General features: G+C 41.2%; 1 protein-coding gene across 2 annotated transcripts in view; it reads right to left on the bottom strand.

The window, feature by feature from the left end:
- The window catches only part of MOSPD2 (motile sperm domain containing 2), a 61,953-nt gene that overhangs the window by 25,745 nt on the left and 12,745 nt on the right, over positions 1-23,463 (bottom strand). For both annotated transcript variants that reach the window (XM_037900735.2, XM_037900741.2), the window contains exons 3-9: positions 18,815-18,970; positions 17,634-17,720; positions 13,568-13,722; positions 9,580-9,640; positions 7,023-7,061; positions 4,734-4,858; positions 1,490-1,660 (exon numbers count right to left, since the gene is read on the bottom strand). In XM_037900735.2, the coding sequence (XP_037756663.1) occupies positions 1,490-1,660; positions 4,734-4,858; positions 7,023-7,061; positions 9,580-9,640; positions 13,568-13,722; positions 17,634-17,720; positions 18,815-18,970 (794 nt within the window). The remainder of the gene's footprint in view (positions 1-1,489; positions 1,661-4,733; positions 4,859-7,022; positions 7,062-9,579; positions 9,641-13,567; positions 13,723-17,633; positions 17,721-18,814; positions 18,971-23,463) is intronic.

Here is a 23,463-nt window from a genome sequence, read left to right as displayed (position 1 = left end):
GGATACATAAACAATGGAACAGTGAGCAGGAGTAGGGAAGTAGTTTTACCTCTGCATACTGCATTTGTGAGACCGATACTTGAATACTGCATATAGTTTGTGTCCATGTTTTAAAGAGGATGTTGAAAAATTAGAGAGTGGGCAGAAAAGAGCCACAAAAATGATTGGAAGGCTGGAGAAAATGACAAAGTAAGAGGCTTAAAGAGTGCAGCCTAACTTATCAAGAAGAAGACAGAGATGACTTGATTACAATGGGGACAAAATTTCAGGTATTAAAGGACTATGTAATCTAGTAGAGAAAGGCATAACAAGAATCAATGGCTGAAAGCGGATGCCAGACAAATTCAAATTAGAAATTATGCACATATTTTTTAACATGAGGGTAATTGACCACTGGAACACAATCTACCAGGGAAAGCAGTGGATTCTTCACCTCTCGCCATCTTCAAATCAAGACTGGAAGCCTTTCTGGAAGATATGTTTTAAGCCAAACACAAGTTACTGGGCTCAACACAGGGATAACTGGACTAAATTTAAGGGCCTGTGATAGAGAGGACGCCAGGGTAGATGATCTAATGGTTCCTTCAGGCCTTAAAATTCTATGAATCTACTTTATTTATTTGGCTGGCCAAGTTTTAAAAATATCTTAATTAAAACAGAAATTGCTCCATACAGTTCAAAACATGACAAAATATTAAAATACTAATTCAAACTGAAAATTTGCGTACTATAAAATTAATATTAAATAGGCATGATACAAGAAATTATTAAATTCATATTCTGATTCAGAAGTTATGGCAATAACAGTGAATTAGAGATTTTGGACTACATTAGCTATTTTTCAAGAACAATACCAATGGACAAAGTTTACATTTCCCAGAGGCTACCACTATGTATTCCTTGGCCCCCGATACTGGAATGAATTCTGCACAGGTGTAAGGTTACAGCCACGTAGATCAGATTGCAGAATTCAGGGCTTTACTTTGTTCTGTGACCATATAAAGATTAACTGGAATTGTGTAACTAATAAGATAAATAAAAACCTAATACTGCGCTAGACACTAGCTCTCCATAGCATGTTTTCAATTGTATATTTAGTATTCCCTCTCCTCAGGAGCTGATTAAAACATCTATTGAGAAAACTAGATATATGGTATTAAAAATCAATCCAATGGTTGCCCCGAGGGAAGTATAAAAGTGGACTATAACTCTAGAGAAACCTAACTTTTTAGGGAGAAGTCAAAATTTTTTTTAAATTTTCATATTGTACATTTAACTGAGCAATACCAGAATAACACACATACTAGATTTGTGTGTGTGTACTGTAATCCATCCATGATAGTGAAACTAGTCTTTAGGGTTTTACTAGTTTTTCACTGTAAGTGGCAAAGACATCCAACAACAGACTGTAAAAATCTGTCATAAAAAATAAACCATGTCCATCTTTTCACATTTTCATTCCTTCTTAGCCTATAGAGTTAATGGATACCTTTTTCACATTGAGAATTTGCTCTTCAATGGATTCTCCCGCCTCCTTGCTGTCTGCTTCCATCTCCTCTTTACTTTCAGTTTCATCTTCAGTAGTAATAGGTCCATTTTCACATAATGGAGTTTGAAAATCATCATCAACCAATGGAGGGTAACTGTACTTGAAAGTATCCTAAAATACAAGAGTATTTAATTCATGTGTGTATCAAAAGGAAGGAAAAGTGATTTCACTAGCATAATTAAAATACAGATCTTATCAGGGTTTTTTTTAGTCCTTTTACACCTCGTACATATTTCATTTATACATTTTAAGTTCCATTCGACCCATGAGCAAAAAGTTGATGTTGGGTTTTGTCCTCTATAATAATAAAATATGATAATCCTCTAACACAGCCACTAATTTATAGTTAGTGGCAATGTTTACATATTCCCAAAGAGATTGCAGAATTTGTTCAGAGTTGAAATTTGGTATTGAAAAGTCTTAGGAGGGTTGTGGGGCAGAATTAAACCAAATTTTGTTTTTACGTTACAAAAAGGCAAACTTAAAATAAGAAAAACAAGTGGATCTTCAGATGTTTTTTGTACTTCTGTAACTTTATAACAGGTTTGGTTTTAAAGAAAATCATGCAGACAGTTAGTCCATGATTTGGATCTGTAAAAACTAAAACAGACAGCCTATTTATTAATGTTTAAAGAACTAGCATTATACATGTGCTTTTAGTTCATATCACACACGATACATCGGATTATAGTTAAGGCTAAGATTTTGTCATGGTTATTTTTAGTAAAAGTCAGGGACGGGACAGGTCACGGGCAACAAACAAAAATTCACGGAAGTCATGACCTGTCTGTGTGTCTTTTGCTGCAGCAGCTCCATGGTTTCCCCTGCCACTGTGGTGCCTGAGATCTGTGGGGTTCCCCCTCTGCCTGCAGCGGCTGGAAGCTGCAGCCCGCCCCCGCCCCGCCCTCAGTGGCTGGGAGCTGCAGGGTGACCATATTTCCTGAAGAAAAAACAGGGCACCCCCAGCGCTCGCTCTAGGCGTCACCCTCTCCCCACACAATGCTGTAGCCCATTGTTGGAACTCTGAGGAGGGCCCCCTCAGGAGTCTGTCACCTGTCGCTGGAACCTTGCAGGGGCCCCCCGTCGCTGCTGTGGCCTGTCACTGGAACCCTGCCAGGGCCCCACTGGCTGCCAGCTCCAGAGTACCGCAGCCCATGGGGCTGAAGCAGAGAATGTCACTGATGTCTCTGGAAGTCATGGATTCTGTGACTTCCATGACCTCCGTGACATAAACGTAGCCTTAATTATGGTGGATTATTTTTAAAAAGGAAAAAGGGAAAGTGTACTAATCTAAACACCATGTTCAAAACACCTAGGCCATGTCTAGATTGAGGAAATGTATTAAGAAGTTCATACTGGTTCAAATTGTGGTAGAACCAGGATCAGTCATGGGACTTTGCCTGCACTGCCAACCAATTTTACCACTGGTTGAACTGATTTTTTGGGTCAATTTCCTCAGTGCATAGATTCCGGTGAACCACAGGTTCAAGAGCCACCAGAAGGTACTTAAAGACAGGCTGCTCAAAAAAGTTTCAGAGGTTCCTCTTGCTCTGCTTCAAAGACTTGGAAAAGATGGCAACAAATAGCTTCCAAACAGGTCACAGTAGCCAGTACCAATGAAAGAGAAAGTTTTTGGGACGCAAGGTCTAATTAATTACTTGATTTTAAATGTTCAAATTTTGTTATGCCTTGATCTTTACAGAGAACTAGTACGTAGGGTGGTTCTGAACAAAAATGATATAAAGTTATAGGATTTCCTCATTAACTGCTTACCACTGTTTTGTTTTGTGACTGACACGTATTTTGTATGATTTAACAATGTATTTTTTAAAAGACACTGCAATCAAGATTTCAATTAAATAAGGTCCCAAGCTTTTTAATAATGAAGACTTCAAAATGTAAATAAAATGCTATGGCTCATCATTATGATTTCCCCACCCCTGTTGATGCTGACCACTAGAATTCCTATGTAGCAGCAAGCCTTTTTACCCACATATGCCGGGGAAAGAGATATGGGAAGCAGATGACAGCAGAATCATCACTCTCTAGATACTGTCAGTTTCCGCATCTCCCTCAACATACAGAAAACACTCAACCACCCCTCTTCAATCCCTGGGTTGCTACTGCTTCTCGCTCCTTGGGAAATGATGCCTTCGGATGTTTCTTGCAGATACTGAGAAGAGGATCCAGAGAGAGACATCCTGCCCAAACAGGAGTTTAGGAAAGTGGGTCCCTCATGCCTCCATATCCCTGAATCCAAGGAACAGAACCCCTATCTTGTCTCAAGAGGGTCCCTCAGATAGCATTCTGCTATGTTTTTCTTTAATGATGGTGTATTAATATTCAATATGCGCTGCAGGGGGAAAAGCAGATTGTCATTGCCTATCTCCATCTCTTCTGCAGAGAGAAGAGGTGACGACATCTCCCCCTATGGCAGTGGTATTACTTTTACCCTGCTTGGGTTTTAAAAAAAAAAATTATTATTAAAGGAAAGTTACAAAGTTTGAGGAAAAAGGATAGGAAATCACAGAATTACTTACTTTTATTAGCTTGGTGACAAATTTATGCCCCTTACACAAGTTGGTTATCCTGCATCAGCATTTAGAATGCACTATATTATGTATGAATAAGGCTGACAATAACGCAGTACTGGAGTGCAGTATAACCAGTTGGGCTTTACTTTCCTTTTAAAGAAGTTGCCAAGTACGCCAGGGTTTTAGGACACTTGAGATGATGGGTAACAGAAGGAGCTAGAGAGGGTGGAAGCCCAGAGAAAGGATTGGAGGGTCTTCGTTCAATCATGGCTTTGGAGGGAGGTGAGAAACAGCAGTTGTGTACACTCAAAACCCCCTTTTTCCTATTCACACCATTAAAATTCCCCAAATGAGGTCACCAAATTAGGGTTGCAGAATTACTTCCTACCTTACAAAAAGAGCCATGAAAATGCTTTTTTAAAACTAACATACCAAAAATTTGAAAATCATCAGTTGAGATTTTTAAAAGAACTTAAATCATTAACAGTTAATTTGTAAGTTTATTAATATAAAGTGGACACTGTCAGACACTTATCTGAAAAATGCTAGCTGGCTCTACTACAGTGAATGATCATGCAATTTATATCCACACAAAAACTGCATGAAGATATTATTAATTACAAGATATTTTAAAATTTCAATATACTTACAATTCCACCCATGTAGGCAGGCAGATACTCTACACTGATGTATTCCTGCACTTCATTCTTGTTTGTAAACTTCAACATACTTATCGCATCTGGACCAAGCCAACCCTTCACAATTTTAAAAGCAGCTAGACAAAAAATAATAATACATAAGCTGCCTGAAAAATACTGCAGTTTTATCTGCCATTGATAGCATGTAAATAAATGCTCATACAATGTTAGGCTAAGCACTGAATTCAGTGAAATAGCTAGATGTCCATCTAGGGTTTCTTTACCCGTTATAAAATGTCCCACTAGGCAAAGAGCACATGCACATACCAGGATTTTGTGGTATAAAAAAAAAACTATTGGCATGAATTTACAAAGAGTGCTTTGGTGTACTACCTGTGAATGGCAAAGTCATAACCAAGTAATACAGGTCATCATAAATGTGTGCCGATAAAATCTTTATAATGTATCATATATTATGTACAAGACACATTTTCTGTAGGTTTGTTTTGTGTTAAGTTTTCTTCATTGGTACAATTTGCCTCCCTCTGCATTAGCACGTGAGACCAATTACACAAGCTTCAGGGGAAGAAAAGTAAGTAAATATCAGGTGCCTCTAGCTTTTGCAGAGAGGGATTATTTACAAGTGGTAGCTCGTCTTCTGAATGTATTTTCTCTACGGAGCCACACAGCAAGAGTTCTGCACTCGGTCACTTGGTCATGGAATGTTTTTGAGTAGTTGTTGGCTGTTAGGTAGTGCCCTTGACAACAATCCATAGAACAAGAATATTAATATCCTGTGTGCCTGCCCCCCAACCCCACTTCCCAAAGCAGTACCCCTCTACACCCAGAAACCTCATTTGGATGTGTGCTCCAAAACTGAAGAGTTGGCTCAGTGAAGGCAATGTATTTGGGCAACAAAAGTTATTGTTGGTACACAGTCTGCTTGCGATATTGTTTTCCAAGTGCCCCACTACAGGAGACTAGCTCCTTGGACAGTAACTGAAGTACTGCCCACCCAAAATAAGCATCTAATCTTGTCAAGGGCATAGTGACTTCTGAAGGGGTGTATTGAACTTCATTCAGCAGCTCTACCATAGATAAGGGCCAGGACCTCTGCTTGTGAAAGGGATCTCTGAAAAGGAAAGGAGGAACGGGACTTGGCATAGTTTCTTACTGGAAAAAGCAGCACAATTCAAAGTTGTCCAGGACATATGCTACACACAGGGGTTGGGGGCAAGAAACGGACAAAAACCCGTTTTTGCAAAGGTGGCTGAAGTAGGGGAAGAAGCGAGGCTTCTGGAGAATTTCTGCAAGACTTTGGGTCTCTGATGGTAACTTGCTCCCAACGATTGCTGGAAATGTCCTCTATGAACCTAAAGCAAGCTGGCTCAAATTCCATGACCCAGACATTAATGTGATTACTTACATCCTTCCCAAGACCTCATCAGACTATGAACTGAAGCAGTGACAGGTCAAAGACTAAATATTTAGCCCTCTTGAATCGCAGACCAGTAATTTATTTTGGAGAGGAAAGGGAAGGTAGAGGGAGAAGTGGGTAAGGAGAAATTTTGGGTGGGAGAAAAGTTAGGAGAATGAAGCATTTCTCTGGCAGGTTTGTTCTTTTAAATGGTAGCGGTTTGAACCTGCTTAATGTAAAACTAAAGTAGTCTTAATAGAGATGCACATACAGCAAAAAAATTTTATAGCTATGCACGCACATGCAATATAGAGGAATAAAACTTGTCTAACAAGTGTTTTGACTAGGTTGATTACTGGAGTACACGTATCAGCATAGATATATATGGCAATTATAAACGTCATAGGCCCTAGCCTGCATAATGTACTATTTGAATTTGGCCACAGGAGAAAAATGTTTATGAAGCCTAGCAAGTCTGGACCTGGAGAGGATTGGGTTTCAGGGAACCACAAAAATGGAGGCTTCAACAAATAATCTGCATATCGAGGGCTTCCAAGATATGCAAGTGGCGAGGGGGATGCAGGTCTTGATCGCACTTTGAAGAAGGACTATTTAATCTTTGAGTCAGAGTACACTGTGCCAGGAAGCTGCACACTAAAGCATTCAATGACCTAATAATTGACAAATGTAAAGTACCATGTGCTTAACTAAAAGAAAAATTTGGCCTATGCATTAGTTATATATTTCTATGTATACACACAATAACATTTTATAAAGCCTAAGAAAATGAGTTTATGTTTGAATTAATATCATATCAGAACAGGGTTTTTTAAACTTATTACAGAAAATTACAAGTATTTTTAGTTTAGTTTACTTTAACTTACCATTCATTATCCATGGCATTTCAAAGATCACTATCTTTGCTGCAAAGACAATAGGAAGAAGAGATAATTGAAAAGAAAGATATTATTTCTATATTAATAACCAAAAGGGGAGAAAGTGTTACTATTAGAGGATTATTAAAAGCAGAACACTCCGTTTCCATGGTTACTTTCTTTAGGAAAAAATTAGCTTTCCTCCATCTGTATACAAAACTATCCCTATGGTAAGATGAACAGAAGTATTAGGAAGCCCACTGGAAAGCATAGCATGTATTGTTTTGGTATACAAAAAAGGCAAAATTATCCCATAAGAGCCAGAATGGTTACCCACATCCTGAATTCAGGGAATTCATTTAAATTACTGTATTAAATGCCAGATGAAAGATGCAAATAATATGCATCTTTATTCTAATGAATAATTTCATTGTGTGAAATACTAGCAACTATAACAGAATTATACCTTCTATTTTAAGAAGCAAAATGGCACTCAAACAGCTAAACTTTAAAACGTTTACAGCTTCATTTTCACTTGAAAAAAAAAATTAAATGAATTCAGAAGTCATGGAAGAGAAAAATGGCAATACTGACTGAAGCTTTGTATCTATTAATAATGAAGGTTAAAATGGACAATGTGCAAGTTTTTCCCCATACAGCCCCACCAATATGCCTCAACTCTGTCATGGAGGGATCATCTCTGAGACAATAGGAAAGAGTCCATTTCCACTCAATCTTTAGCCTCTTGGCTGCTACAGAGTGCCAGTTGGTATAGCAGTATCTTCCAACTTTTGGCCAAACCCTGAAACTGAAGAGGAAAGGGACAGAGATGGACAAAGAAAGAAGGGGAAACAAGACAGAAAAAACAACACAACTATAATATTGATTCTGAAAAAGAATTAGGAGTCATGGTGGATAATCAGCTAAACATGAGCTCCCAGTGCAACGCTGTAGCCGAGGGGGCTAATGGGATCCTTGGACGCATAAACAGGAATATCAAGTTGGAGCAGAGAGGCTATTTTACCGCTGTATTTGGCACAGGTGCGACCACTGCTGGAACACTGTGCTCAGTTCTGGTGTCCGCAATTCAAGAAGGATGTTAAAAAATTGAGAGGGTCCAGAAAGATTAAAGGATTAGAAAACCTGCCCTATGATAGACTCAGGGAGCTAAATCTATTTACCTGTTTAACAAAGAAAAGGTTATGAGGTGACTGAATCACATTCTGTAAATTCCTATATGGGGAAACAAATATTTAATAATGCACACTTCAGTCTAGCAGAGAAAGATATAATGAGATACAATGGCTGGAAGTTGAAGCTAGCCAAGTTCAGACTGGAAATAAGGTGTAAATTTTTAAAAGTGAGGGTCATTCGTAAACTGTTCCAATGGTTAATTATTGTGGTGGATTCTCCCATCACCTAAATTCCCTGTAAGCTGTGTGGCCACGCAGCAGCCTATTAAGCGTCGCACAGGGAATCTGCCCAGCCAGGACCTGCCATGGCTTGGGGAGGGGCGCCACTGCCCCAGCCCCAACCCAGCCATGGGGGGCACCTATCCCACAGCCCAAGCCCGGGAACTGCCACAGCAGGGAGAGGAGCCTCTCTCCCCCACAGCAGGACCTGGGCTGTGGGGAGAGAGAGTTAGGGGGAATACTTTCTCCTCGTAGTAGCCCCAGGACAGCCTGCACCCCAAACCCCTCATCCCCGGCCTCTCCCCCGAGACTGCACCCCCAGCCGGAGCCCTCACACCCCTGCACTCCAAACCTCTGCCCCAGCTCTGAGCCCCCTCCCACACCCCAAACTCCTTGGCCCCACCCCACCGCATGAATTTTGTTATGTGCACCAATATGAAGGTGATGCATCACACATCACCTCCATATTGGTGCACATAAAATGAATTCCGCACTATGTGGGAAAAATTAGAGGGAACACTGCCCATCACTGATAATTTTTAAACCAAGATTGGATGTTCTTCCAAGAGATATGCTCTAGGAATTATTTGGGAGACATTGTATCATGTGTGATATACAGGAGGTAAGACTATATGATCACAATAGTCCCTTCTGGCCTTGGAATCTATGAATATTAACTCAATGCTTATAAAAATTCTAAAACTGGAACAACTGGGTGAATATGTACCTCCAAAAATACTTGTTTTAGACTCTTTACTTTTAATACAAATTCATACGTTACATATGAATTTCAAACCAAAATTAAGTTAATAAATGTGTGTTGATTAGCTCCGCTAACCAGTCTGAGGGTGTGATAGGGGAATGCTGCACATAAATTCACTTTTCTAAAAGACATTACTACTGAACTTATTTATATGCTGAACTACCCAGCCCTCATGGCACCTTGTTTCTGGGGCATGTCAAACACATTTCTCGACTTTACTTTGGTTTTACCTTTGCAGTCCACACATGCAAAAAGTAATATTTACACATCTCTTAAAAAAAGAACCTCTCTCCTCATCAGTTATGAATATTTATATAATAAAAATAACATTGCATAACACAAAGTCTATAAAATTGTATCCCCCTTAGAACGGATAATATATATTACTTACAGAGGTAATTCGGATAATAAACTTTAAAACAGTTGATAATGAACCGAATGAAGTCCAAGTCCTAAAATAAAGGCAAAAATTAATAATAATAAATGTAGTACAAATTATAATTCAAAAACCTAATTAGATAAAAACTATGAATTTTGTAATAAAGATTTTACGAGATAAGTTCACAATTAAAGTAAAACAATAAAATACACAGGCTATATATAGGATATTACTTTTCAAATACTGCCCCAACTTCCAATGCAATGCTACTCATTCAGGAGATGATTCTGCAAAGCTTTATACACATGTTTAACTATGTAAACTGAAAGTTGTTCTAGTGACTTCACTAAGACTACTCACAGTGCATAAAGTTAAGCACATGTACTGTATTAAGTCTTTGAAGAACTGGGGTCTCAGGAAAGGGTCAGGAGATTTTCCTAAGAGCTACAGCCTAACAGAAGAAACAAACCTCTGTCTCTAAATGGCAGTGTTAGGCCTTTCTTACATAGTACAAGCACAGGCTTGCACTGAAGACAGACAAGCAAGTTACATAAGTTCTGTACATTGGAGGTTAAACATCTAGGGATAAGAATATTTTGCCTTTTATCAGGGGTTTTTAGTTCTGTTTGTCTTGATGTCTAATGAAATCATAGTTCACTAATATTTTGAGACAAAAATTAACATTTAAAATTCTATGAACAATCATAGTGCCTGTACTGGATTTATATGTTTTTCAGCTACCCACTTCACAAATCTACATCACTTATGTTCATAACATTTGCTGCACATCTGCAAGGAAATGACAAAGCTGGCCAACTCAGCAGAGATCTGATGCAGGTGCATTAATGATCTCTAAAGGACTCAGTAATTTAGGATGTATTCAGTCTTTCTGAGATTTCTGGATATAAATCTTTTCCACCAGGCAGAACACAAAGTGCTCCTTTTTCCACTTGAGAGAGGGGAGAGACAATCTCCCAGTGTCGGATGTGTTCCTTCTGAATTGGTGGGTGGGCCTGTTATGTGTTTTCTCCTCTTTTACACTTTTATAAAGAGGGTTTTACAAAAATAAGGTGTGACTGGGCCTCAATTGCTCCTTCATGTGTGACACAACAGTAATATATACAGACCTTCATCAACTCTCCAAGGGGATCTACGTATTTATGCCAGTGATGCCAGGCATACTTCTGCAACAGGACAGGAGGATTTATCACCCGAACCCTCTTTAGCTACATCTAGCTGCATTGGGTCTAACAGATGTTGAAATATCCTGTACTTTCAACATTTTGTCCCATAAGTGCGTCGCTGCCTGGTAGCTACTCTCAAACAAAGGATGAAGAAAGGACAAATCATTTTCCTCCCCACTGAGTTCAAATTCCTGCCTTCCTTGTCAGAGGCTGTAGAATGCAGATGTCCACCTCTTGACCTGTTGGTCACTGCAACTGCTACCAATGAATTATGCGGAGGAAGAGTATGTAAGCAAGATAATCTTTCGTATGGAATTTGATATAGCTTATCAGCATTTTTGAGAGCAGTTGACAAAAAGCATGATTAGACCAGATAGATTCTTCTGGTTGCCAGAGACCATCTAAAATCAGCACAGAGACTTTACTCAAAGTTAGAGCTGAGACTATCAAAGACCCGGTAAGAAGTCTCCTCTAAGATAGTGACAAGAGCTTTAACATAGGCACCATTCTATTTAGGAAAAGCTGCAAGCTCTACCAACATTCTCATCAAAAGAAGAATTAATCAAATTCTGGGTCTAGCTGCTGATATTCCATTTGTACCACAGGCAGCTTCCTCTTCAGATAAAGATCCAGCCCTATAGCAGGAGAGTCTTCTGTATAGACTGAAGGAAGAGGGTGACTCATAGGAGCCTTCCTATGGGGGGGGGGGGGGAAGGGGGAGGGATAGTGGTTTGAGCATTGGCCTGCTAAACCCAGGGTTGTGAGTTCAATCCTTGAGGGAGCCATTTAGGAATCTGGGGCAAAAATTGGGGATTGGTCCTGCTTTGAGCAGGGGGTTGGACTAGATGATCTCCTGAGGTCCCTTCCAACCCGGACATTCTACGATTCCCTTCTCCATGTGCACTTGCATCACAAGCGTGATCAAAAGACCCACAGAAACTGACAACAATGATTCCAAAAGCTTCAACAGATCTGATGGAACCCTCTGAAGCAAGGAATGGGCAAAAATTCTCCTGAGTGCTTTTACTCGTTACATATGGATACATTAGATTTGATCCTGCTCCAAGAGATGTGAAGAATCTCCAGCTTTGTCACACGCAATGGAGCCAGGGTATTCAGAGCTGATGCGGTCACATGGTTTGGCTCTTATGAACAAGGCCACCACCAGTGGAGGTAGTAAGTATCTAGATGTTGGATCTGCTGATTTTGGTATCAACAACATGATCGCTTTGGATCGGGAGCTTGGTGTCTTATGCTGAACTGTTTTCTGCTTAGATCTGGAAGTATCTAGAGTTGACACTGGCCTCCTGTTCTTAGTCTCGGGCCCTTCAGAAGGGTCAGAACAGACAGGATTTGCATTCAGAGCTGCTTGTAATAAGACGACTTGTAGCCTATTCTGACACTTTTTTCTTGCTCATAGGGTAAAAGTGCTGCAGTTCACACATCTTAAAAAAAGAGAGAAGCTCACCCAGGCATGCTAGGCATTGAGTGCAAGCATCTGATGCCACAAATACCACTGGAAATGATGTGCATATTTTAAAACGTGATCTTTTCAGATTTGGATCTGCATGCAACCAGTAGTTGGAATAGAAGATTTAAGTATAAAACAAAATTTATCCTAGACTAACAATCTAAACCTATCTTATAATTGATCCTAACCATACCTAATAGTAAAACTATCCCTAAAGGCACTAAATCTTTTTTAGTGGAAGGGAACTGTACCAGTTCACAACTGTCGGCTGCTGTGGTTTGAAGGAACTGAGGTAGCAAGGAGAGACACGCCCCCTTGAAACGTTCAGGAATGCTGAGGGGAAGGGCAGGAGGAACACTTGAGCCCTCTCATGCGTACTGCTACGAGAAGGTTCCAACATCTAGGCTGTCCTGGTTGTCACACCCCACGTGTGGGAATATGCAGAGGACACTCAGAAAGAAATATCATTTATAACTAGTCATTGTAGCTTTGCAAACTGAAATCCTGAAGAAGTCGGAAATACGCATTATCGGAGAACAACCTTTTAAAATGAAAAAACTTCTAATGAAATTCATGATTTTCATCTTGAAATAGAGAGTTATTTAAGTATAATACAAAAGACATTATTGACTTGAAGCTTTAGATCATGGCCATAAACAAATTATAAAACACCCAACATTCTACACTTTGTCACATTTGTATTCCTACATTACAAATAGAGATCAACATTAAGTGGGCCAAGGCGCAGGCTGAGGGATGTGCTGGCTGCCGCTTCCCGCAGCCCCCATTGGCCTGGAACGGCAAACCGTGGCCAGTGGGAGCTGGGATTGGCTGAACCTGCGGATGCTGCAGGTAAACAAACCATCCCGTCCCGCCAGCAGATTTCTCTGATGGGCCGCATGCCAAAGGTTGCCAATCCCTGAACTAGAGGCAGGCTGTATGGGTCAAATTCACAACTGTTGTAAGTGGGTGCCATTCCACTGCAGGAAACAAAAATACTAACAACCTAACATACTAATTTGGCATTTTTGGATGCATTGGCAGATACTGGGTCAGGATATAGTAGGGTAGACAATTGCTGTTAAATGTGACTGTGGTAACCCTCTCTCCTCCCAGTAAATGAAGTAACCTTTGCCTCAGTTCAAAAGGGGAAGAGAAAATACAGAACAAAAAGCCTGGCTGCGTAAAAGCCACCTGCCATGACTGTTTGGGAGAAGGGGGCAGTTATGAGATCAAGATTCTAGGACCTTTGCTGTATAATTTAGGTCTAATGTGCTGCACAGGAACTGAGTGCCTTGATTAAGCTATACACAGTCTAAACAGAAATCATAATTAAAATGCTTACTATGTGACTGACTCCAGTTTCAGCCATATCAAACACCACTGTTAAAGGCTTCCCATGCTCTCTTCTGGCATAATGCTCTAACCAAAAGGCTACAAACTTCTTTTTTTCAAACTGCAGTTTAGGCTCTTTTGTATGAAACTTCACCCTGAACCAGACTACAAAGAAAACATATGTATATAAAAAAACTTCAACAAGTTATCAGAATACCAGAACCATATTAGTGGTAAGTGTTAAGTGACCTCTTACAAAATCCACCAACTCCTCTAACATATGGAAATAATATACAATAAGAATCTGAAAATTAAGCTATACATCGCTAATATTAATTGCTATTTATTGCTTGTATTTATTGCTATATATGTACATAGTTATAGGGTACTCTCTAGGTAGCAAAAAGGTGCACCAAATCTAGTGTAATGGCTTTATTTAGTTGTGAATCAATATGTTATAATCAACTAATAAGAAGCATCTTTCTTTAGAAAATAACTGAAGTACAAATGGAAAAGTTGATTAAAATGGAGGATTTAAATTGAGGCTTTCCACTTGGTGATTTAAGTTGCTGATTTAAACTCCCTTGATTTAAATCAGGGTCCTGCACTTAGGATGGAAGAATCCAATGCACCGCTACAGACTAGGGACCGAATGGCTAGGCAGCAGTTTTGCGGAAAAGGACCTAGGGGTGACAGTGGACGAGAAGCTGGATATGAGTCAGCAGTGTGCCCTTGTTGCCAAGAAGGCCAATGGCATTTTGGGATGTATAAGTAGGGGCATAGCGAGCAGATCGAGGGACGTGATCGTTCCCCTCTATTCGACACTGGTGAGGCCTCATCTGGAGTACTGTGTCCAGTTTTGGGCCCCACACTACAAGAAGGATGTGGATAAATTGGAGAGAGTCCAGCGAAGGGCAACAAAAATGATTAGGGGTCTAGAGCACATGACTTATGAGGAGAGGCTGAGGGAGCTGGGATTGTTTAGTCTGCGGAAGAGAAGAATGAGGGGGGATTTGATAGCTGCTTTCAACTACCTGAAAGGGGGTTCCAAAGAGGATGGCTCTAGACTGTTCTCAATGGTAGCAGATGACAGAACGAGGAGTAATGGTCTCAAGTTGCAATGGGGGAGGTTTAGATTGGATATTAGGAAAAACTTTTTCACTAAGAGGGTGGTGAAACACTGGAATGCGTTACCTAGGGAGGTGGTAGAATCTCCTTCCTTAGAGGTTTTTAAGGTCAGGCTTGACAAAGCCCTGGCTGGGATGATTTAACTGGGAATTGGTCCTGCTTCGAGCAAGGGGTTGGACTAGATGACCTTCTGGGGTCCCTTCCAACCCTGATATTCTATGATTCTATGAAATCAATCCACCTTAGACCACTTTCTAAGAAGTAGTGTCTATATTTGATTTGGGGAAAAATAAAGCTTAAGTAATTACAAAATACTTTCCGAGTGTGCTCATTGGACATCTTTTGGGGAGGGAATGGGGAGTGCTGTGGGAGGCAAAGAGTAATAAAAGCCCAATTCCGGATGACAATATTGAACATTCTCACTGTCTGTTGTCATTAGATAACTCTGGCAGGAACAGAAAGATGAAGCAGATTTTTAGAATTACATTTACAAAGATACACATGCTTCTGAAATAAACTGACACTACAAAAGGTTCCCAACACACATGGGAGAGAGGAGACAACAGAGGCTCATTTGCTATTTTCAGTCAGGTCTCACTGCATTTTTCTGCTATATTCTACATTTTAAAAATTCTATTTTTTTTCATTTAAATGAAGTCTGTCTTTTTCCACTGCAAAGATGCAGACATCCTCCTAACCTAAATAAACAGAAAACTGTTCCCAAACATACAATAATAGGAGCAAAAAAAGGGACCTCACACATACCCATTGAAAAAAAGTCAGATTACAAAGGTGAACTGGGATCATTGAAGTGCTAATATTATTAAGCATGAACAATTGTTTTCTCATACCCGCCCACCTCATTCCCTATTTTATTATTTTAAAACAAGTTGAGGAGGGGCGTTTCATACCTCTTCAAGTGCTGCTACCTTCAATGAGATTGGTGAGGGGGAGGCAAGAGGAGGTAGGCAAATCTGAGACCTGAGTGGATACTACACTATTTTGAGCATTCTTGGGCCTGCATGCAGCTGGTAACCAAAGCATCTGCATATGACAGACACAGTTCTCTGGGCTGTCAAAGGTAACCTGGAAAGATGGTCAGGAGAACTGGGGGATTAACAGGGAAAACTAAGTACACCATTGCATCTGCAATGCCAGTGCTTGTTGCCTATACTGTTACTGCATAGGGGCAGTACACAGCAATGGAGGACCAAGGCTTTAGCAAAGCTTTTGACACGGTCTCCCACAGTATTCTTGTCAGCAAGTTAAAGAAGTATGGGCTGGATGAATGCACTATAAGGTGGGTAGAAAGTTGGCTAGATTGTCGGGCTCAACGGGTAGTGATCAATGGCTCCATGTCTAGTTGGCAGCCGATGTCAAGTGGAGTGCCCCAGGGGTCGGTCCTGGGGCCGGTTTTGTTCAATATCTTCATAAATGATCTGGAGGATGGTGTGGATTGCACCCTCAGCAAATTTGCAGATGATACTAAACTGGGAGGAGTAGTAGATACGCTGGAGGGGAGGGATAGGATACAGAGGGACCTAGACAAATTGGAGGATTGGGCCAAAAGAAACCTGATGAGGTTCAATAAGGATAAGTGCAGGGTCCTGCACTTAGGACGGAAGAAACCAATGCACAGCTACAGACTAGGGACCGAATGGCTAGGCAGCAGTTCTGCGGAAAAGGACCTAGGGGTTACAGTGGACGAGAAGCTGGATATGAGTCAACAGTGTGCCCTTGTAGCCAAGAAGGCCAATGGCATTTTGGAATGTATAAGTAGGGGCATTACCAGCAGATCGAGGGACGTGATCGTTCCCCTCTATTCGACATTGGTGAGGCCTCATCTGGAGTACTGTGTCCAGTTTTGGGCCCCACACTACAAGAAGAATGTGGATAAATTGGAGAGAGTCCAGCAAAGGGCAACAAAAATGATTAGGGGTCTGGAACATATGACTTATGAGGAGAGGCTGAGGGAACTGGGATTGTTTAGTCTGCAGAAGAGAAGAATGAGGGGGGATTTGATAGCTACTTTCAACTACCTGAGAGGTGGTTCCAGAGAGGATGGTTCTAGACTATTCTCAGTGGTAGAAGAGGACAGGACAAGGAGTAATGGTCTCAAGTTGCAGTGGGGGAGGTTTAGGTTGGATATTAGGAAAAACTTTTTCACTAGGAGGGTGGTGAAACTCTGGAATGCGTTACCTAGGGAGGTGGTAGAATCTCCTTCCTTGGAAGTTTTTAAGGTCAGGCTTGACAAAGCCCTGGCTGGGATGATTTGATTGGGGATTGGTCCTGCTTTGAGCAGGGGGTTGGACTAGATGACCTCCTGAGGTCCCTTCCAACCCTGATATTCTATGATTCTAAGGCTTTTCTCAGAACAAGTTCAATTCAAACAGTGATGTGAAAACTTGTGACCAGTTCGAGTATGTGTAAGCATGGTATGTTACAGCTGTACCAAATGATTGCAATAACAATACACTGTCCTGTAGACTCATGATGGCTATATATTCGCAGCAAAAGAGATAAAACCATTGCATTTTAATGGAACATTTTAAAACTGCATTACAAAACTTTACCTCCTGTCCCAGTTTATGAAGGAAAACTGAACGTAACCTTAACAATGGGATCATGAACGCTACAATGAGAAAGCTGAATTTCAAGCTACAAAATATGAATACTAAAGATTTTTCCTCTCTAGTAAAAGACTTGCGAGCATGGCTAACGGTCTTAATAATACATGATGAAAAATGCAATGTAACCATTTGCCCATGATCTATTTGTCAGATATTCATTGAAAATTCACTTGATCTCCTCATTTATTTCCACAAAGGTAGTTCCTGATAAGTAATTGCTTCCAGCATTTTAGCAGTCTCCAATATGAACATGTATAATTATATATATATTTTAAAAGATAATAGATAACTGAAAATATAAGAGTGCATGTAACTTACACAACTTGTAGCCCTCTTTATCATATCCATGCAGGTAAAGAGCACCATTTTCAAACAACGATTTTGGAAGGGCAGATTCAGACAAATCTGTAAAGCAAACAGAAGGATTATTTTAACAAACTGATATTGGGCATCCTTATTTTTGCTGTTTAAAAAAGTCACTACAAAATACCATTTAATCGTAAAACAGAATAAGAAACTTGATGATTTTAAATATGTTCATGTGTGAGATAAATGAATTGTAAAATAGAGGGATAAACCTATTTGCAAACTAATATTTTTTCCTCTTTTTTTGTTTTAAACTAAGATAGAGAAAGGTTAGCATCTATGTGGGAAGAGAGGGGAAAACAAAGTAGATTTAGATGGCTAGAGGAAAAAAAGACCTACAAATATTTTGTTAGCATTGGCCTCCCTCCCGCTCTGTTACACCCACTTGTTGCAACTTTTCTTAATTTAGACTGTATGCTATTTGGGGCAGGCGCTGTGCTTCATGCTGTATAAACATACATAAAGACAATGGGACTAGGGTGACCAGACAGCAAGTGTGAAAAATCAGGACAAGGGGTGGGGGGTAATAGGTTCCTATATAAGAAAGAGCCCCAAAAATCGGGACTGTCCCTATAAAATCGGGACATCTGATCACCCTAAATGGGACCCTGTTTTGATCGGAGCCTCTGGACGCTACAGTAATAACTGCAATGATCACATTTCACAGGTTTAATTAGTTTTATTAATCTGGAAAGACTCTGCTTTCCTCTCAGTAGTAGAGGAGATAATGAATTATTAGCTTATGACCATTGCAGGATAGGTGTTTTCCCAGGTATGGACCACCTCCTCCTGAATAATTTTCAGACCGGAGGAGGGGAACTTTTATTCCCATAGAGGTTTGCACCAGAGGAACACACAAAGAACTGAAGTCCAGCAAACTCCCCAACCCCTTCAAATTCCAAATTATCTTTGGCCCACTAGGCTATTGAATAGCTCCACTGCTCACAACCCAGCCAGAGCCATACCAAATTATAAAACACAACTAGTGATTGATATGGCAACTTGACAAAGAAGAATTTATATAGCCATTTGCACTGGTACTTAATGAAACTGTATATAGGGCCTCAGGAATAGTTCAGTAAGAAACTGATATACATCACCAACGTATTAATTAGTAGTAAATGACATCTTACCATTGACGATGTATTCTTTCCTCCACTGAAAGCTTTCATCAATCATCTTTAATGTATCATCCACAACATCATGACGCCAAATTAAATAATTTTCAACCCAATTATCATCTTGCCGCAATCTTTCCACGTCTCTGGAATCATATTTATCTGATTTATCTAATTTAAAAAATGGAAATTTTTACTGTAGTAAATGTAAGAAATATTACAAAATTGAATCTAGGCAAGTTTCAGGGCAGCAGTTCTTTAGGAATACAAAAGATCTCAAAGATTTCAGCACATTTAAGCAAGCATGGAATAATATAAGCTATTGAAAATGTTTATCAATTACATTAAAAAGTGGAATTTATTAAGAAACTGACAATATTTCTTGGGGTTGGAAAGATATGCATTATGTATGATTTTTATTTAAAGAAAAATACAATAATTTTTGTCAATTTTAGTATCTGCATGACAAACAATTTTCTTCCTATCTTTTTCCTCAAATACACAGAAAGACATACTGGTTTCTAACAGAATTAATAATTTTATTAAGATGTTGTTGAAGTAAAAAAACAGTACAGAGTTTAAGCACAGAAATTTCTGGTTATCAGGGAATAAGGTACAGATTATTAAGGGGTACGAAATCTGGTTTAGGAACGGGTGGCGTAAGGAATATATAATCTGCAATCTCCCCGATTGGGGGTAAAAGTTTAACGGGTCAAAGTACAGACATTGAGATATGGGGGTATGTTGTTCATATAATGGCTATGTTCAGGTGTGGAGTATAATGAATGGATACGATGATGAGGATGGATTTACCCTCATTTGTGGGATTTAATGTTCAGTGAGTTTATGGTTCCAGTTCATATAGTCCAATGGAAAATGTCTCTCAGTCCCTTTCCCATAGCTGATGCACGATGTCGTACCAGCTCACACCTACTGTCGGTGGCCGATGATGTGTTTGATGTAGATGTCCCTGGAGCATTGGATGGTGTCCGAGAGCATGAGGCACCACATGAGCCGTGCGTAGCGTCGACCAATCCCACAGGTCTGCAGCACACGCTCGTTGCAGGGGTCCCAAGCGCCCAAGGCTCCGACGATCAGGGCATCCATCTGCACCTCGTAGCCCTTCACTCTCAGGGTGTCAGCCAGGGGAGCGTATTTTTCCAGCTTACGAGCTCAGGCTTCGCGGAAGGCCGGGGTCCTGTTCTCAAAGGAGACCATGACGTCGACGAGGATGATCTTTTTCTGGGCCTCATTGGTGACTGCCACGTCAGGTCGCAACTAGCTGTCAGTACCGGGGATGGTGCAGTTCACGGCGACCTCCCCCAGGCGCAGTGCGATGGCTTTCACCAGGCGGTTCTGGATGGCGTTGTGGCGCAGCTGTCAGGCTCTGGAGTGGGGCTTGCAGCTGCACAGGACATGGGGCAGGGTCTCATTGGAGTAGCCGCACTTCCTGCAACGCTTGTCTCGGTTCCCGTGGCGGATGGCTCCATTGAATGGGACGCAGTTGAGCCGGGCACGGCGGATGAACCGCCAGTTGGCGAAACGGCTGAAGCCGCCCCCGGCGAGGAAGTGGTTGCTGGCGTCCCACTTACTGGTCAGTTCGAAGGCTTTACCCTGGTCCGGTTTATGCTTCAGGGTTTCCATGTACAGTGAATGGATGGCTGCCTTCAGGGTCCTCTCCAGCATACCCCTGGCGCTCGGGGTGACGATGGTGCTGTCGTTGGACCTGATCTGCGGCACCAGGACTCCCAGCTCCTGGCGCTCCTCGCACCACTCCCAGCAGCAGCCGATGCACTTCCCCAGGCGACATGTGGCATTGCGAGTGCGGGACCACAGTGAAGCGATGTCGCGTCCGTCCCGTCCGAATTCGCCATCCAGGGAACCGCTCAGGAAGGTGGCGGTGTCTTGGTTGGAGGGAGCTCTGCCGATCCGCTTCTTTGTTGTGTCATGGAGGGTGTTTGCTGCAATGTTCCTTACCATGGCATTGGCACACGTCAGCAGGCATGAGGCGTGGGTGATCACCGCGAGGTCACACAGGTCACCCATGCTGGGGACATTGGCACCGCCATGCCTGTGGGCGATGTAGACCAGCTCGTTGCTGGCTCTCTGGGGAAGGAACAGCCACTTCTTCACCAGCTGCCGGATGATCTTGTCTGCCTTGTTGAGGGGTACCTTCACCATGGCGGATCCCCTTAGGACGAACGAGATGCAGGGGATCAGGAAGGTGTTCAGGGCGTTTATCTTCTGCCACGGTGCTAGCAGAGAGGCGTCGATCTTAGCGGCATCCTGCAAGATCTCCTGGATGGTGTCCTCGGGTGTCTGCTGGACACGGAAATCAGTAAGCGTGCTGAGGTGCTGGTACGCCTGCCCTTCTGCCAGGGGGATGACAGGCTCACCCTGGATCTGGAAGCCTGTCATCTGCACCAAGCCCCTTTTGCTGCCGTCAATGTGGAGAATTGCGCACTTCTTTGCATTGAAGCAGAGCCCCATCCAATCGGCAGCTCGACTGGTGGCATCTAGCATACATTGGAGGTTCTCTGGGTCATCCGCGGTCAGGACCGGGTCATCCGCGTAAGCCAGGACGCTCACCCTCTCACTGTGGAGGTTGAAGCCATCTGTGCCATTGGAGATCGCTCGCTGCAACGGCTCCTTGGTGAAGTTAAAGATGATGGGGCTGAGGGGACAGCCCTGCTTAACTCCGCTCCGGATCTCAGCGGTCTCCCCTTCGACCGAGCAAATGGTGGTGCTGCATCCCTCGTACACCTCTTGGATCACACAAAGTTCTCTGGCATCCCAAACTCCTGGAGCGTGGCAAAGATGTGGTGGTCGGGTATGGACCCAAAGGCATTAGCCAGGTCGAGCCACACTACCATGCACTGCCTCCGCACCCTTAATCTAGAACAGGAATCGGCAACCTTTGGCACGCAGCCCAACAGGGAAATTCGCTGGCGGGCCAGGACAGTTTGTTTACCTGCAGTGTCCACAGGTTCGGGCGTTTGCAGCTCCCACTGGCCACAGTTCACCGTTCCATGCCAATGGGGGCTGCGGGAAGCGGCGTGGGCTGAGGGATGTGCTGGCCGCCGCTTGCCACAGCCCCCATTGGCCTGGGCTACCATTCCCAGCTGTGCTCTATGCCATCATATTAAACAAAATTAAGTTTTACATCTCAAAACACATTTCACAGTGCCTACTGGTTATACATTTATCTTATTATTTTCCCATTATATGTAATTTTTGGTTTAGATTACAAAAAACAGCACAAGCCTTCCTACACGAGAAACCACAAACTGGTAGATGTTTTATTGGAATTATTTTAAGGTCAAATGGGAACTGGAGGGTTCCATACCTATGAAAATCAGGTTATTGATTTAGGTGCCTAATTATGGGTTTTGTTGCTTAACTTTAGATAACTACCTTTGAAAATGACATGGGGGTATTGTTATTGACTTGTTCAGATGAGAAGGTTCAGTTTTTAGATCAATGCTGACTTCCATAAAAATGGTATAAAATGAAAGTAGTAAAGAAAATGTACTTTGTAACAAAAAGTTAAAAAAATTACTTTGGTTGAACAGTGGCTGACAATAAGGTTAAAGCACATTATCTGGATACTTTCCCATACCCTTCAAATTTTTTTTTGTCTTTTATAGATTGCTAGCTGTTTGGATGTAGTGACTGTGTCTAATTATTTTTATTATATATATGAGCATGCATGCACCCTGGTTAGTCTCAGACTCTCCATAATAATACATATATATACCACCCACATATATATATACCATAATACATATACATACACACACATGCAAGCGCACAGTGATACAGTGCTTAGAATAAGGGCATGTGACAAAAATAGAGAAAATATATTTCTGCAGGTTTTGAAAGATTTCTGAGCATCCGTCTTTATTGTGTACTGAAAAACTTTTTAATTTCTCTCTTTGCTGCTCATAAATTTTATATTGATCTCTTATGTGGTTTTGCTCTCTGAAACTACTGCTATATATGATTATATCTAAAAACAAGTTTTTCCTTTCTCAAATACTTTTGTTAAACCTCAATTATTGGAAGAGGGAAAAACTGCTTGCTATTTCCGCAGCAAGCAACTGAAACAGCGTACCATTAAGATCACTGAAAATAAAAAAATAAAAAAAAAAAGAGAAAACATATATTGGAAAATAGTAGAACTTATTAGATGATCCAGGATGATTTCTGTTACTACATAGACTCCACATATGGATTTGAAGACCGAACACATCATGTTTAATTTTTGCCAAATTGAGAGTTCAAAATTATGATATTTTACCATTATGCTGGCTGATATCTTTATATGTAGATATTGATGAGTATATATAAATGCATATAAAATATATCTATTACACACACACACGCACGTATATAAAAATCAGAAACACTACGTCAAAAGAACTTTATTAAGGTTGCAAAATCAAGCACTCAGAAGTTAGGAAATGCCAGAATTAAGGCTGCCTGTGCAACCTTAATTTGGCTCCACTGTCTGTATCCATTATGATAGAGCCTTTAATTATACAATCATATATTATTTTTATAATAGGAAGTGCTGTGCAACCTTAACAGTAGGTGGTTCCACCAGTAATGATGTAGTGTGGCATAAAGGTTCTATTTGCACATATTTCCATTTAACTCAGTGA

Source organism: Chelonia mydas, chromosome 1 (genome assembly GCF_015237465.2).
Source record: "Chelonia mydas isolate rCheMyd1 chromosome 1, rCheMyd1.pri.v2, whole genome shotgun sequence".
Classification (NCBI taxonomy): Eukaryota; Metazoa; Chordata; order Testudines; family Cheloniidae; genus Chelonia; species Chelonia mydas.
Note: the sequence above shows the minus strand (reverse complement) of the source record. Positions and strands in the feature narration are given on the sequence as shown.